The sequence below is a fragment of the Chinchilla lanigera genome, unplaced genomic scaffold (genome assembly GCF_000276665.1).
Source record: "Chinchilla lanigera isolate Chin_1 unplaced genomic scaffold, ChiLan1.0 scaffold00094, whole genome shotgun sequence".
NCBI lineage: Eukaryota > Metazoa > Chordata > Mammalia > Rodentia > Chinchillidae > Chinchilla > Chinchilla lanigera.
Genome location: NW_004955495.1, coordinates 1,092,888 through 1,108,397, shown reverse-complemented (window position 1 = coordinate 1,108,397; position 15,510 = coordinate 1,092,888). Strand labels below are relative to the sequence as shown.

The following is a 15,510-nucleotide window of genomic DNA, read 5'->3' as shown; positions in this document are numbered from 1 at the left end:
AGCCCTATTTTCTTGTTTTTGTTTTTGTGTGTTTTTTGAGACAGGGTCTCACGATTGGTTCAGGCTGGCCTCGAACTTACAGTGATCTGCCTGCCTCAGCCTCCTGCATGCCAGATTACAGGTATATGCCACCATACCTGGCAACCAGCCCTGTTTTTTCTGTGGTACTGGGGATTCAACTCAGGTCTTTCACACTGACCTACATCCCCTTGTCTTTTTTTATTTTGAGACAGACTCTCACTAAGCTCCCTTGGCTGGACTTGATCCTGTAGCCTCAGCATCTTAGAATGCTGAGATTGTAGGCATGCACTACCAGGCCCCAGTTTTAAATTTTGAGATGGGGCCTTGCTAAATTGCACAAGTGGCCTCGAACTCGGTGGCCTTCTGCCTCGGTCTCCTAAATAGTTGGGATTGGAGGCATGTACTACCACACTCAGCTCTTCTCTCCATTTTCTAATAACCTGTTCCTCATCCTCAAATGACAAATCACCAGAACAGCCCTTACTGTCCTTATTTCTAGAGTGCACTTAAAAACATTTCCAGGCCTGGTGAGGTATCACACACCTGTCATCCCAGCACTCCAGAGACCGAGGCAGCAGGATCACCATGAGTTCAAGGACAGCCTAGGCTCTGTAGTGAGTTCAAGGCTGGCCTGCACTATGTAGCGAGACCTTGTCTCAAAAACGAAACTAACAAAACAAAAATATTTCCATCCTCTACCTATTACTCAGTCTCAAAGCTGCTTAAGATATCTTTTTTCCTTGAACACCATCTCAGTACTAGTATCTTTCATGAGACTGAGACAAGGCCCGTTTCTTTCTCCTGTGATAAGATCACAGCCCTGTAGCATTAGCTTTGCACCCTTTCAACCTCACCTACCATAAAGTGAGGTTCTGGCTTCACAGTCACATTGGGGCTTAGATTATAAATATGAATTTTGGGAGTGATAGGGCAGAGCACTTACATACACATTTTCTTGGTGCTCCAGCAATCAATCATATCATCTTTAGGTAATGACTATTATTTTTCTACTTCAATTGTTTGATAATTTTTGCCTTTATAGGAGTGATTATGACCTCCACTATAATTCTGATTAAAAATAGTAAAAATTGCATTTTTTTCTTCAAAATTCTAATATACTCTCCGTTCTATTGACTCAATGGGTATAGTTTTTAAAAAAATACCCAGTCCTCCATAAAGGTTTCCCAATATTTAAGAATTGCAGAGGCTGAATTCTTCTTGGACTTGTTGATTGCTTTACCTCTGTCTTCTATCACAATCAGTTCATTCATTGGTAAGCCTCAAACACCTAGAACTACAACTGGCTCATAATACATGATAAGTACTTGAATGTGTGAATGAATGAAAGGATTTGCTAATAAATATGGTCATTATTGATCATGATTTATTGATTTTCTGATGTTAACCTTTCATTCCTAGGTAAACTCAACTTGGATATTATTTCCTTTTTTTTTGTTTTGTTTTGGGGAGTGAACCCAGGACCTTTGCACTGAGCTACATCCCAGCCCATTTTTTATTTTGAGACAGGGTCTTGCTAAGTTGCCCAACCTGGGCTTAGATTAGTGATCCTCCTGCCTCGGCTTCCCAGAGTGCTGGGATTAGAGGTGTGCACCACCATGCTGGGCTTGGACTATCTTTAATACTTAACTTGATTATGTTTACTAATGTGTTACAAAAAAGCTCTGTAAGATATGGTTCAGTAACTTTAGCATGTAATTTTTTTGTATATAAAAAAGTAGAGGCTAAGGGTGTAGCTCAGTGGTAGCACACTTGCCTAGCATGGGTGAGGCCCTGGGTTCAACAAAAAAGAAAAAAAAAAAGAAAAATGTGGTATGGGTGGATCTCAGAGGTACAGTACACGTGTACAAAGCCCTGGGCTCAGTCCCTAGCACTACCAAAATGATGATGGTCTTGTGATGTAAATGATGATGGTATCATGCTGTATTGGGATGTGTACTCATGTTTTATAAATTTGTAACTTTTTCATGGTTAAATTATCTGGCTGTAGAGCAGTTGTTAATTATTGTCTTAGGTATCCATTTTTCTACAATTTTAAGCTATTTGCTCAATTTCTCTTACGGTTATAGGACAACTAAGGTTTCCAATATCTTAAGCATTATGAATATATTTTTCTAGGCATGATTTCATTTTCACATATGCAAGGAAAACTTGTATTTTTGAAGTTTCCTTGTTGTATAATGAAGTTTATTTTGGGTCTCTTGCATTTGAGAATGATTTCTTTGTGCATTCTTTCTCTTGCATTAGTCTTGGCAGAGAATATTCAGTTTTGTGCTTTTTCTCTTTTTTCTGTTTTTGTTTATTTTTTTTTGTGGTGCTGGAGATCAAACCCAGAGCTTTGCATAGTAGGTGGATGCTGTGCCACTGAGGTGTATTCTGAGCCAGGTCTGTGAAAGTCTAAACTTTCCACTGGGGACGTAGCTACTGGTAGAGTGCTTGTCTAGTGTGCACAAGGCCCTGGGTTCAATCCCCAGTACTGTAAGAAAATAAGAAAATTCTAAGCTTTCTGGTATGTTTTCTATTTCACTGATTCTGTTAAGTGTTAGTATAGCAACATCAGCTTGCTTTTGTTTTTCTTTGTAGTCTTTTTGTTTTTGTTTTTGTTTTGGTGCTGGGGAATCAAACCTAGGGCTTGCTCAGCTAAGCATGTGCTCTACCACTAAGCTACACCCCTAAGCCCAGATGTGTCTTTTTATATATACTTTAGCTGGAGATGAAAAGAACTCTAAATACTTGAAAGCTTCTGACTAACAATCCTTTTCTTTTACCTTGAACATTTATTCCATTGTGTATAACCTAATTAGTAATAAATTTGGAGTAATTTCTAACATTTTGTTTCTTTCTCTTTCATTGTGCTTCACTCTTGCAGTTGATTATATTTTTCATTGAAATGATTTTACTCTTGATGTTTGAAATATACGCGCTTTCTTTTAGTTGCTACCCTAAAACATTAAATTCATTTTTGAAATTTGTCTTGGATAATACTATTTCTTTCTCCCCAGTGGACGAGACTATTTGCATATAGCATCTCCCACAATGCACCGCCTGAGCCTCACTTGAGAGAGATCCTGAAGTAAGTGCAGGCCCTCATGAGCCACTGGACAGATCTAGGTGGGGAATCAAGATCGGGCCCTTGACAGAGTCCCAGCACATTTTTTTTTTTCCCGGTACCAGGAATCGAACTCACGACCTTGCGCTTGCCAGGCAGGCGCTGTGCCGCTGAGCTGAATCCCCAGCCCCTCCCAGCACATCTTGTAATGGACTACAAACAGCCAGAGCTTGTTTGAAGCTACTCCCAAAATGATGGAATCTATTTCCGTTCCCTTTTTGTGTGAGCTGATCTTAGGACTCATTTTGACCGAGAGAAATCAGCAGAACCGAGCCGCGCCAAGTTCATCTGCAGAAGGTTTTTGATATTAATTATTGTTTTCAGCTACGAGGCTTCGGGGTTGTTTTTTAGACAGTAATGGCCGACTGAGAACACAAACTCCTTGCATACAAGCTGATAAACTCGTTCCTCAAGCCATAACCAGCAGAGCCTCCAGAACTGACTCTCTCGGGAGCAGTGAACAATTCTGTCAGTGGTCACAGGGGGACTAAGCATTTCTCTGACCTGATGTGAGAAAAGAAAATCAAATTTGAGCTCATCTTCCTCTGCTCAGGGTCCAGGGCCCTCGGCAGAACTGAGGACTACAGAAACAGCTGACCAGAAATGCCATGCAAGACAGCGTTTGGAGGGTTGGTGATGAAGGAGGCAGAAATAATTTACCCAGGCAATGGTAAGAGTAAGATGAAAATTTACTCAGGCCAGAGTACACTGTCAAAGGGGACACTGGTTGAGTTTCCAAGAGAGGAATTGCCCTGTCAGGGTGAGAGATTGGTGATTTTATAAAGGGTTGAGGGTCTAAGCAGGAAATGTGATTATCTAAAGAACATCTTGTTTTGGATCTAAAACGCTATAGAGATCTTTCAGGAGCACCCGCATTGCCTGTAAAATTATGTTTAAGGTTGCAGTTTGGTGAGCTGAGCATGGTGGTACATGCCTGTACACCCAGCATGCAGGAGGCTGAGACAGGAAGATGGCCTTGAATTCCAGACCAGCCTGGGCTACATAGTTTAAGGCCAGCCTGAACTGCATAGTGAGACCTTGTGTCAAAAAAAACAAAACAAAAAAGTTGCAATTTGACAAGAACATTTACTCTGGCCTTCTTGCTTTAGATAAGATAAGGAGGTCTATACATATCTTTTAAAGAAGACGGGTCCAGACTCACTGGGAAAAATGAATGGGCCTTTATCTTGCAATGTTCTAGTCACTGTTGTTACCTTATGATGTCCACCTAGTGGGATGGCTTTCACGCAGCTGTGCTGTTGAGGGTTTCAACCCTTTCGTTTCCCATAGGCAGCCCCCATCAGCAACGAAAAATCATTGATAAGGACGGAGCGGTTACATCCATAACTGCGGAACTTCAACCAATGCTGACATTGTTAGGGACCCCTTGAGTTTCTGATTGTCCAAGGCGGAGTCTCTTATTCCCTAGGTTGAAAGCAGAGACTTTAGGTTTATGTAATGAGTCCAGAGGGTGGTTGGGCCTATATCCTTGAGAACTGGTAGAATCTGGAAGAAATGAACTCAGAAGACAGTTGTATAAAATGAGGAATAGGCCAGGCATAGAAGCACACACCTATAATCCCAGCACTTGGGAGTGTGAGGCAGGAGGATTGCTATGCGTTCAAGGACAGGCTTGGCTACACACCGAGTTCAAGGCCAGCCTGAACTACTGCATAGCAAGACTCTGTCTCAAACAATTCCCCACCATGAGAAATAGTACCATGGCAATGGTCTTTTGTACTCAGACTGTGGCTGGTCTTTTACCTGTGAACATTTTAAAATCTGAGTTTTGCTGACAGGTCTGTTACATTATGTGCAAATGGATCCTAGGTGGAGTTTCTGTGAGAGTTACCTTTCGGCATCCATCTGTAAGAACACTTTTTTAAAAAATGACTTCTTGACTTTTATTTTTGATAAGGATGACACAAGTGACTTAACCTTGATTTTGGCAGGTTTTGTGTTTGCCTTATTTCCCCTCATGTTGAGTGACCACACTGTCGTCACATTTTTTTTTTTTTTTTTTTTTTTTGGTTTTTTCTCCGGTACCGGGAACCGAACTCACGACCTTGCACTTGCCAGGCAGGCGCTTTTTGCCGCTGAGCTAAATCCCCAGCCCCTGTCGTCACATTTTTCTTTGATCCTCGTTGCTGGAATGCTGTTCTGGTTGGTGGCCTTACCTGGTCCCACACTGGAGAAGAAATGACTGACAACTTAGAGTTTATGTCATAGGTCCTTTGGTCACATTTGAACAACAGAGAGGTTTGGAAGGAGCAGCTCTTAGGCTGTGTTTACCTGGAGTCCAGCGATAAGTTTAATTTTATCTGTCCTACAGGTGATGACTACCATCCTAAGACATTGGATCACATGTCTTTGTTAGGAGTTGTTCTGTAGAATGTTAGTAGATAACAGTTACAGAGTTGAAAAGGAAAATATAAAATAAAACCAATCTTTTATTTTTATTTTTTATTTTTTTATTTTAAAAATAAAAGGAGGAAAACATTAACAGACAGACAACCATTTACAAAATAGCAAAAGAACAATACAGACAATACAGAGTTACAAACAAAGTGGTGGGAAATTAACAATGCTTGTTGTATTACATATTGATATCTTCAAAGTGAAAATAAAACCAATCTGAGTAAAACAAATTTAGTTTGTGTAGCAATATTGAACCAAGAAACAATTTTTCGTTCTACCGATTTTTAATCAAAGAACGAACTGATTTGTCTGTAGTACTCGTGTCTTAGTCACTTTCTTCATTCTGAGACAAAATACCAGACACCCACTTCTTAAACGAGGAGAGGTTTATTTTGGCTCACGTTTCAGTCCATAGTCGCTGGCGCCAAGGCAAGTAGGCATGGTACAGGAGCGCAGCAGAGGAGAGGCGCTCCCAACCTGGAGTCCCGGAAGCTGAGGAAGTGAACAGAGATAAAACCTTCCAGACTCCGCCCCCAGTGACCTCCTCTTCCAACCAGATCCCACCTCCTAACAGCTGTAAACCCTATCATCCAATCACCTTCCAAAAGTCCCTCCTATAAAGGGTATGAGGTTCTAGGGGAAACATCTAGATATAAACCATAATAACTTGTTAAGAATCCTTTTCTTTCTTTCTTTTTGTTTGTTTGTTTTTTTCCGGTACCAGGAATCAAACTCACGACCTTGCACTTGCCGGGCAGGCGCTTTTGCCACTGAGCTAAATCCCCACGCCCAAGAATCCTTTTTATGAATCTGATTATAAACGTTTTAGAGAGGAATCAGCACTGTAGATGATAAAAGCCACTCTTGGAATTCTGATTAGTTTAGTGATTCACAAGATCATCTAGTTATTTATCTTATATAGGATTTTAAGATGACAATTGTGACTGCTATTATATCAGAACCCATAGGCACTGTTTTGTTTACAGAGATCTTCTTTAGGTAAATAACATCCAATTCTTTTATTAGAACTGCACTTTTTGTAATGTACAGTGTTTAGGTACATATAATTACCATAATACAATTAAGAACATATAAACAGAGACCTCAAATAGTCTATCATTATAAACAATTTGGGTTGGGGGGGCACCAATATGGCAAGAAATCCTTTTTTAAACTCTGTACTTTAGAAGGCTTATATATTTGGGAAACATAAATTTATTTAACATGTAACGAAGTCAGTAGTGTTACAATTTCATAGAGGTTCTTTGTCACCTTAGTTTTGTACTTTTGAGGTGAAATTCAGAAATCTTTTACTAGATCTTACATAGGTTAACAGCACTGACAGGACTCAAAGGATTGCTTTAGATCTCATAAATTTAGGAAACTGTGTTAATGACCACAACTACTACCTAATACATAAATATATCTCATTTATGCAGTAACCAAAAAATGCTTGTTTAATTAAAGCCAACAAATGCAGATCAGATTTTAAATGGCAGGACTGTGAAATGGCATATTTTTCCCCATCTGAACGATACGGTATATAAACAGCAGAAGCAGTGCATGATGGTGCATGCCTGTAATCCCAGCACTCAGGAGGCTGGGGCAGAAGGATTGCTGTAAGTCTGAGGCCAGGCTGGGCTACATAGTAGTTCAAGACCACCCCAGATTATATAGCAAGACCTTGCCTAAAAAAAAAAACTCCAAACAGGGGTTGGGGATGTAGCTCAGTGGCACAGCACCTGCCTGGCAAGCACAAGGTCCTGAGTTCAATTTCCTGGTACCAACAACAATAAAAGCAGCCACAAAAAACCGCCAAGCAGCAGGAATGCCAAAATGTTTACTGACCATTTATGCATTTAGAGTTCAGATGGAATGTATACTGAAAAAAAAAAGAGCACTTAACAATCATTGTGTGTATATTAGACTCATATATCTCTAGATTTATAAACTCTGTACTTCCAGACAGCATATTTAATTCTTAGGTGTGTACATATCTCTAGTTCCAGAGATAGTGTCAAATATATTACAATAACCTAAAATAACAGTCGTTTACTTAACTGAAATTATAAGCTGATCATTTAAAAGACTTTACAATAAACCAATACTTAAACAAACGCTAAACCTATTAAGGCTCAGTTTCCTAGGTAATAAAAAACCTGACAATAGAAACAGAAGAAGTTATCTCGATAAATTACAAAAACTTTATTTCTTAGGCCAATCTCAGTAAACTTTACTAAGAGTGGATCAATATTATAAGAGAACCTCTTCACCTTTTTTTTTTTTTTTAGGACCTCTTCACTTTAAACACAATTTTTTCATCTAAGAAACACGCTTCCACTGGGCACGGTGGCACATCCCTGTAATCCCAGCACTCGGAAGGCTGGCAGGAAGATTGCTGTGAGTTCAAGACCAGCCTGGGCTACATAGTGCATTCAAGGCCAGTCTGAACTACACAGTGACACCCTGTCAAAAACAAACAAACAAATAAACAAACCCAAAAAACTAAAAGCATTTTTCCTCTCTTTTTTCCTTTCTTACTAAAGATATCCCCATACTTACACTTTTTTACATTTTTCTTTTCTTATTACCCATTATATTCCATCACAAGCCTGGAGGACACTTGTATTTTAAAATGTCTTTGATACATTTGTGGTTTTTTTGGTCCCAACTTACAGATATTTATATTCGTTAGAACTGCTTAATCATAGAATTTCAAATGATCAATTTATTTTAGTATTGGCAGAAAATAGAAAGAAGCACACTTGTAATCCCAGCACTATGGGAGGCTGAGGCAGGAGGATCACAACTTGGAGCTCAGCCTGGGTAGTTTTACAAGCCCCTGTCTCAAACAAGAGCTTTGGATGTAGCTCAGTACAAAGGCCCTGAATTCAATCTCCAAGACAGGGTAAGGAGTACAAAGAAGAGCAAAGTTGTTACATTTTAGCTAGGGCTGACAAACCTTTAAGTTTACATGACCTTCAACAACAAAATTATCTTTGTACAAGCAGAAAGCCCAGAAGGGTAAATTAACCCTGTAGGTGCAGTGTAAGAATGACCCTCATGTTGTTTTCAAAAAGTATCTTAGGCATGGTTAATTAGTTGAAGATATCAACTGAAACCACAGATTGGACAATTAGCCAAGCTGCTTCCGACTGGGTTCTTGGTGACTCTCATGGGCTGTTAGGAAGGTTTGTCTCTCCCCTCCCCCCACTCCAGCATCTGGAAACAGGAGTGAACTGGGGTTCACCCAGCTTTGTCCTTTGCCAGGCCTCCACGCAGCTGCAGGTGACACTTTTTCACCTGCTACCCAGTTTTACAGCCTGACCTACTATTCCCCATTCAGTTTGGGTTTAAGGTCCAGTTTGAGCCAGTCTGAGGTCCAGGCCTTCCTCTCCTGTCTTTATCTTTTTGGCAGTGTTTATCTCTTGCGTGGGCACTTTTAACAGGCTCCCCCCCTCCCCCTGCCCGTATTTGCTTGTCGAGACCTTGAGTTTGGAGTTTAATCTCTGTTGCTGCTGTGGTGAGGAGGGCTCACTTCCTGCACACCGTGGTCTTATATGGATCTGTTTTGGAGACAGGCTGGCCTTGAACTCATGGTGATCCTCCTGCCTCAGCCTCCCAGGTGCTCGGATTACAGGCGTGTACCATCATGCCCACTTATAAGGATCTTTTGGTTTAAATCATATTGGTCATTACCAAACAACAGTTTTTTCTAATCCTGAGGTTGGGGTGGGCTATAATAAAAGTATGGGAAAAACTGGAGTGAACTGGTTTAGGTAGCTGCCTTTTCAGCCATGGAGGGGGCTTTATGCAGCAGAGGCTTATTTATGCAGAGGTGGCTTATTCACAAGCCCAGGGGGCCCATGGGGAAAGATTTTTTTTTCCCTTTTTAAACCCAATTATAAACACAGATTAATAGGCAGAAAAACACATAAGACATTTCACAAAGTCAAAGTTATTTATTTTTTTAGAGATGGGGTCTCACTATATACTTCAGGGTGGCCTTGAACTCACTATGCAGCCCAGGCTGGCCTTGAACTGGAAATAACCCTCCTGCCTCAGTCTCCTGTGTGCTGGAATTACAGGGGTGTGCCACCAGGCCTGGCTCAAAATGCACTTTTACATGTACTGGCCATTTTGGATTATAATAATCCTTTTTCTCTTAGTTTTAGGTTTATAACTATAGACTAGTCAGAATGCTTCCTAGGAGGTACCAATTAGTACCTTTTACTTTTAGGTGAGTCAGGACAGAGATACCTTGTAGTGCTTTTATTATTTTATCGTCATAGAGTTGCAACAGTAAGAGTCAGAAAGAGGGAAGGGCTTTGGGGCACAGAGGGGGAGTGACAGAAGGAAGTTGGGGTCAGAGAAAAACCAATAAAAGGATCATTACAGACATCAGTTTCAGAAGTTGGAGCACGAAAGGTGGACTGTGTTAGGCATACACCCAGCACTCCTGCAGCCGGGGATCCTGGGACAAGGCCAGGAAGGCCCAAATGCAAGGAAATTCAGCGTCCTTTCCAACTGCAGAAAAGATCTAATGGTAGGAGGGTGTTGTAATTCGGGATGCCATTAAGGGACAAAAGTTCCTAACCTAGGAATTTATATTTAGGCCAGGCAGTGTTGCACAGGAAAAGGAAGTGTTTCTTTCTGAGAGCTCAAGTGTCAAATTTGAACCGACTTTCAAGAATACATCCCAAGGGCGGCTCAGAAGGAAAGAGGACGTGAGACCCACCACTTTACAGGAGAAGCAGCATCTGCCCACGAGTACCTTAAGGATGAAAGATCTCAAAAGCCATCAATAGGTCTCTAATCTCGGGCATCCCCTGGGAAAAGAGAGGCTTCCACTCCAACAGCGAAACCTGATTTCCCTTTGGAGTCACCGGTGGTTCCCGCAGCCGAACGTTGCCTGAACTGACCTTGTGTGCTGATTTCTTCCGTGCTGACTAGGGAAGGGGAGATCGCCATCCTGGGGAGATGGAAAACTGGGTTACTCAGGAGTCTTCTGAGTCAGGAAGTTCAGCTGAGAGTGGGTGAAGCCAGCAGCCAGCAGCAGCAAAGGATCAGCAGAGCCAGGGAAAGAGCAAGGAAGGAGTCCTTACAGTATACACTGACTCACCAGGGTGAGCTTCTGCTGCCAAGTGCTGTGGGCTGAGAGCAAAGGAGGTTCTAAGGGAAGAAAAGTGTCCTCTCACCCTCACGGACTATGACTGGCATCCTCCTCTTTCTGCTGCTTTCAGGTCCCACCGGACAATGGCCCCAACCAGAGTCCCTTAGTTAAAGAAGCAAAGTAAAGCGTTCTGCAAGGGGCTGAACGCAATCCTCCAGCTTATAACACTGATGACGGTGCACAGTGGTGGGGTCACAGCCCAGAGGCCTTCGGGTCCCACCAGGGAGTCACCCTGACCAGGGCCCTTCAGTTGCCTACAGCATGCCAACCACGCACAAAGACCGGAGGGAAGAGAGGCCAAGAAATGCAAGTTTCCCTTCACTGGCTACCAAACTGCCCCGCGCAACAGTAAAAAGAGCTTACCGAGGCAAGGATAAGCGTAAAGGCACGGGCTGGGGGTTTAGCTCAGCAGCACAGGGCCTGCTTGGCAAGCGCAAGGTCCTGAGTCCGATTCCCGGTACCAAAAAAAAAAAAAAAAAAAAAAGTAAAGATGAGTGTTTCCCAAGGACACTGTCAAGGGGGACAGTGTGTGTCCCCAAGAGAGGGGCTGTCAGGAAGAAGGTGTGGAAGCAAACGTGAGTATCTAAAGAATGTCTCTGAGCTCATCTAGAGCCCTATAGATCTTTCAGGAGCACATACACTGTGTTTAAAATTGTATGTTTAAAGTTGCCAGAAAAATACACACAAAAATAAAGTTTGACAAGACCATTTCCTTGGGCTTACAAAGGGCCTTGTAGCTTTAGATCAAGAGGTCTGCGTGTCTTATCTTTTAGAGAAGATGGGTCAGAACCCACTGGGAAGAATGAGTGGAGCTCTGTACTTATCTCGTGAAGTTGACAGCTTGCTCTGGAGAACGTTAAAGCAGCGGCTTTAATCAGAGTTCTGCTGTTAAGGGCTTTAACCTTTTCGTTGCCAAGGGGATTCATCTACTAGCAAGTGGGCTGCTAATAAGTGAATCCTAACTCCCACCAAACAGCGGGAGTTAGGATTTTTCAGTGATTCTCCAAAGCACAGTTAAAATATTTCAGTCTCTCAGATTCCTCCCATCAGCTTTTCAACCTGGAAGGAAGAGCAGAGGGAGGCAGGGGAAGTGTTGGAAACATTCAGAAAGATTGTAACAATTGAAAGTAGTGATTTCGATACCATCCAGAGACCCAGAGCGTTCATTTTTGGGGCGACTCATACACTCTTTACTCAGTTCTGTAGGTGGCCAAAATACGCGGTCTAGGAAGTGAGTTGAAAAATTCTGCACAAAGCCTAGCGTGGTGGAGCACACCTGTCATCCCAGCACTTGGGGGCGGGCTGGGCTGAGCAGGTGCGAGTTCGAGGCCAGCCTGGGCTACGCAGTGAGCTGTACGCCAGCCTAAAGCACATACCGAGATCTTGCCTCAAAGCACCAAAAAAGTGTTTTTGGATGAGTATCCTGTGGGTGAGGCCCCAGGCTGAGCCTTCAGTGGAAACCTTGCCACAGGCCTGATCCCGCCTCTAAGCCGGCCCCCACGCCTGGACTACGACCCGCCCGGAGCCCCGCCAACCTCCGTTCTGGCCTCTGCCCCTTCTTCGACCACCTGACCCCGCTGCGAGCCGGTGGCAGGACTCCGCCGCACTCCCGCGGGAGGAAGCTGGGACTCCTGCCAGGGGCTCCGAGCGCCGCAGCGCAGCTCGCCGAGCCCCCGGCCCGCCCCGCCCCTCGCCGGCCGAGCCCCGGCCGGAAGTGACGTCGGCGGCCGGCGCGCTCTTCCGGCCCTGCCTCGGCGAGCCTGAGAGACTTGTTACCTTCCGAGTCGTGCGGGCCACTCCGGCTTTTGTGAGTTCCGCGGCCTGGGGACTGCCTGGGGGCAGAGGGGATGTGGAAGGGCGGGTTTGGCCCGGGGCGCCGAGGCGCCTCCGGGGAGCGGCCTGGCGCGCGGGGCCGGGTTCGCGAGGCGGCGGGTCCTGTCAGCGCGGGCGGCTGGGAGGCCGCGGGCGTCGGTGCGGGGAGGAGCGGGGCTTGGGGTGCGCTCGGCTGGGGCTGGGGGCGCGCCCGATCTTTCCGCTCTTCAAGCCTGGAAACCTAGCGCCCCGGGAGGCTGAGGCAGGCGGGTCGGAAATAGCACTCGAGCCTGGGCAACCTAGAGAGACCTTGTCTTAAATAAATTGACCCTCTTCTTTGTTTTTAAAGAAACGAATGTTTCACGTGAGATTTTGGCTTTGTCCTGTTAGATCCTATTTTATATTGACCGTTTTAGACAGAAAAAGAAATTTTCACCCGGGCGTGGTGGTGCGTGCCTGTTAGCCTAGCCCCCGGGAGGCTGAGGCTGGAGGATCGCTGCGAGTTTGAGGCCAGCTTGGGCTGCATAGTGAGTTCCAGGCCAGTCTGAACTACATAGTGAGACCCTGTCTCAAAAAGAAAACAGACAAACAAAAAATAAAAACAGAAAAAGACTTTTTTTGGTTTTTTTTTTTTTCCGGTACCAGGAATGGAACTCACGACCTCGCGCTTGCCAGGCAGGCGTTGTGCCGCTGAGCTAAATCCCCAGCCCTTTCTTGAACGTATAGAATGTACATTTTTCTGTATGTGACTATAGTTTGTTTTTTTCGGTACCGGGAATGGAACTCATGACCTCGCGCTTGCCAGGCAGGCGCTGTGCCGCTGAGCTAAATCCCCAGCCCTTTCTTGAACGTATAGAATGTACATTTTTCTGTATGTGACTATAGATTTTTTTTTTTTTGTACTGAGAATCGAACTCACGACCTCACGCTTGCCAGGCAGGCGCTTGTGCCACTGAGCTATATCCCTGGCCCGTGACTGTAAACTTGTAGACCAGAATATCAAAGAAAAATATGGCCTCTCAGCTGTTCTTTTTTTTTTTTCCATCAATACATTTTCATAGCGCTTAAAAGCAGACCTCAGCGAGAAAGAATGGAGGCCTTATTATTGTAGTGCTATAATCATAGATGTTCATACCCTTAACACTATTGTTACGTTAAGTGTACTTTTCCGCACACTTCTCTTGAAAAATCTTAAACATACTGGGAAAACATCTAATACCTATTGTGATAACTTCACGTATATGTAATGTGTGTTTGCCTTCTGCCAAATAAATTTGTGGTAGTATGAATTATTTGTTAATAAGTAAGTTGAAAGTAAGTGGTAGACGTGATACTCGGCCTTTGGTGCTTTAGTAATGCGTGTCCTAAAGGTAACATTGTCTTACTAAAAACAATATATTTCAATCAAGAAAATTAAAAAACAAATCTAAGTGTGCTGGTACATATCTGTAATCCTAGGGCTGGGGAAACTGGAGCCGGAGGATCACTGAGTTTCAGGTTATCCTGACTACATAGTGAGAACCTGTGTTAGCAAATTAAGAGACAGACAGAGAGCACTGGGTAAGGAGGGGGAGGGAGGGAGGGAGAGAAAGGGAAAAGAAGAAAGTTTAAAATAGTAACAATGCAATGCCTACTCTAAAAAATACAAAATTCTCCACATTGTATCAAAAGTAGGTTTTGGTTGCTTTTGTATCTAAGATCCATTCAAGGTTTCTAGATTGTACTTGTTTTTGAGCCATAGTCTTCAATTATCCCACTCTGTATTTGTCATGGACAGCTGTGAACTCTGGTGGCCTTCTGATAAATCTGTGTGACATTTCAATACCTAATCAGTAGGCTTAGACTATTTACAGAGTAGTTTGTAGGTAATATGTAGTTCCAATTGTATATTATTAGGAAGGCACTCATTTATATGTTCTTCCATGAATGATACTTCATAATTTTGGTATATATTCTAGGCGTTATTTATCACAGCGTTTTCTTTTTCTTTTTCTTTTTTAATGGTATTGGAGATGGAACCCAGGGTGTTGCACATGCTAGGCAAAGGTTGTATCACTAAGCCACATCCCTACCCCTTAAAAAATTTGTGAGACAAGGTCTTACTAAGTAGCCCCATCTGGCTTTAAATTTGCTGTCCTCCTTTCTCACTGAGTAGCTGGGATTACAAGCATGCACCAGGGTGTCTGGCTTGTACTCTATTTTTTTTTTTTTTTTCACATAAAAAAGTAACACGTAGGTTGATACTTCACAAGAGAATTATCTCATCCCCAGCACTCATTCTACCCAATTTTTTGAGCATTCATGAGTAAAGTGTACCCAGTAAACTTCTCTATATGTATTTTTACAGTTGTGGAGGTGCGTTTTCAGAGGAAAATTTTCATGGTTTATGTTCTATGTCAAATGTACGTTTAATGTTACTGTACATTAAATACTTTTCGTTCCTCTAGTCTTATGCCTATATGGTACTTTCTGAATCAACTTTCTTTTTTTTGGTACTGGGAATCAAACTCAGGACCTTGCTTTTGCTAGGCAGGCACTTGTGCCGCTGAGCTATATCCCTGGCCCAAGAATCAACATTTTTAAAAACTTGTTTACTACTGGGGACGATAGGGCACGCCTGTAATCCCAGCCCTCAGGAGGCTGAGGCAGGAGGATTGTCTTGAGTTAGAGGCTACCCTGGGCTGCATAACGAGTTCAAGGCTAGCCAGAACTATGTAGCAAGACCCTGACTTAAAAAACAAATAAAGTAAAAAACCCCCCAAAACCAAAAACTTGTTTAGAAATTTTTCAGGAGAAAAAAAGGAACAGATTTTAGTTTTAACTGCAAGGCCGTTGTTTTGAAAAGGAAAATTGTTCAGTTCCATGGTGAGTAACACTACTCAAATATATTTTCAGAAATACTGTTTTGGTGTATGTTGTACTTGGGCAGATATTTTACAAGTGTTACTTGTCAAGCTGT

General features: G+C 43.0%; 2 protein-coding genes across 3 annotated transcripts in view; both read left to right on the top strand.

Annotated features, from left to right (window-relative positions):
• Window positions 1-11,000: 11,000 nt before the first annotated feature.
• The window catches only part of LOC106146326 (zinc finger protein OZF-like), an 18,139-nt gene continuing 13,629 nt past the window's right edge, over window positions 11,001-15,510 (top strand). The window contains exons 1-2 of the mRNA XM_013505049.1: window positions 11,001-11,118; window positions 12,230-12,546. Of these exons, the coding sequence (XP_013360503.1) occupies window positions 11,001-11,118; window positions 12,230-12,546 (435 nt within the window). The remainder of the gene's footprint in view (window positions 11,119-12,229; window positions 12,547-15,510) is intronic.
• Window positions 12,467-15,510, top strand: part of LOC102025923 (zinc finger protein 561-like) — a 34,845-nt gene continuing 31,801 nt past the window's right edge. The window contains exon 1 of one of the 2 annotated variants that reach the window (XM_013505080.1): window positions 12,467-12,546. The gene's annotated coding sequence lies outside the window, so the exon portion shown is untranslated. The remainder of the gene's footprint in view (window positions 12,547-15,510) is intronic. The other variant, XM_013505081.1, reaches the window with a different exon arrangement.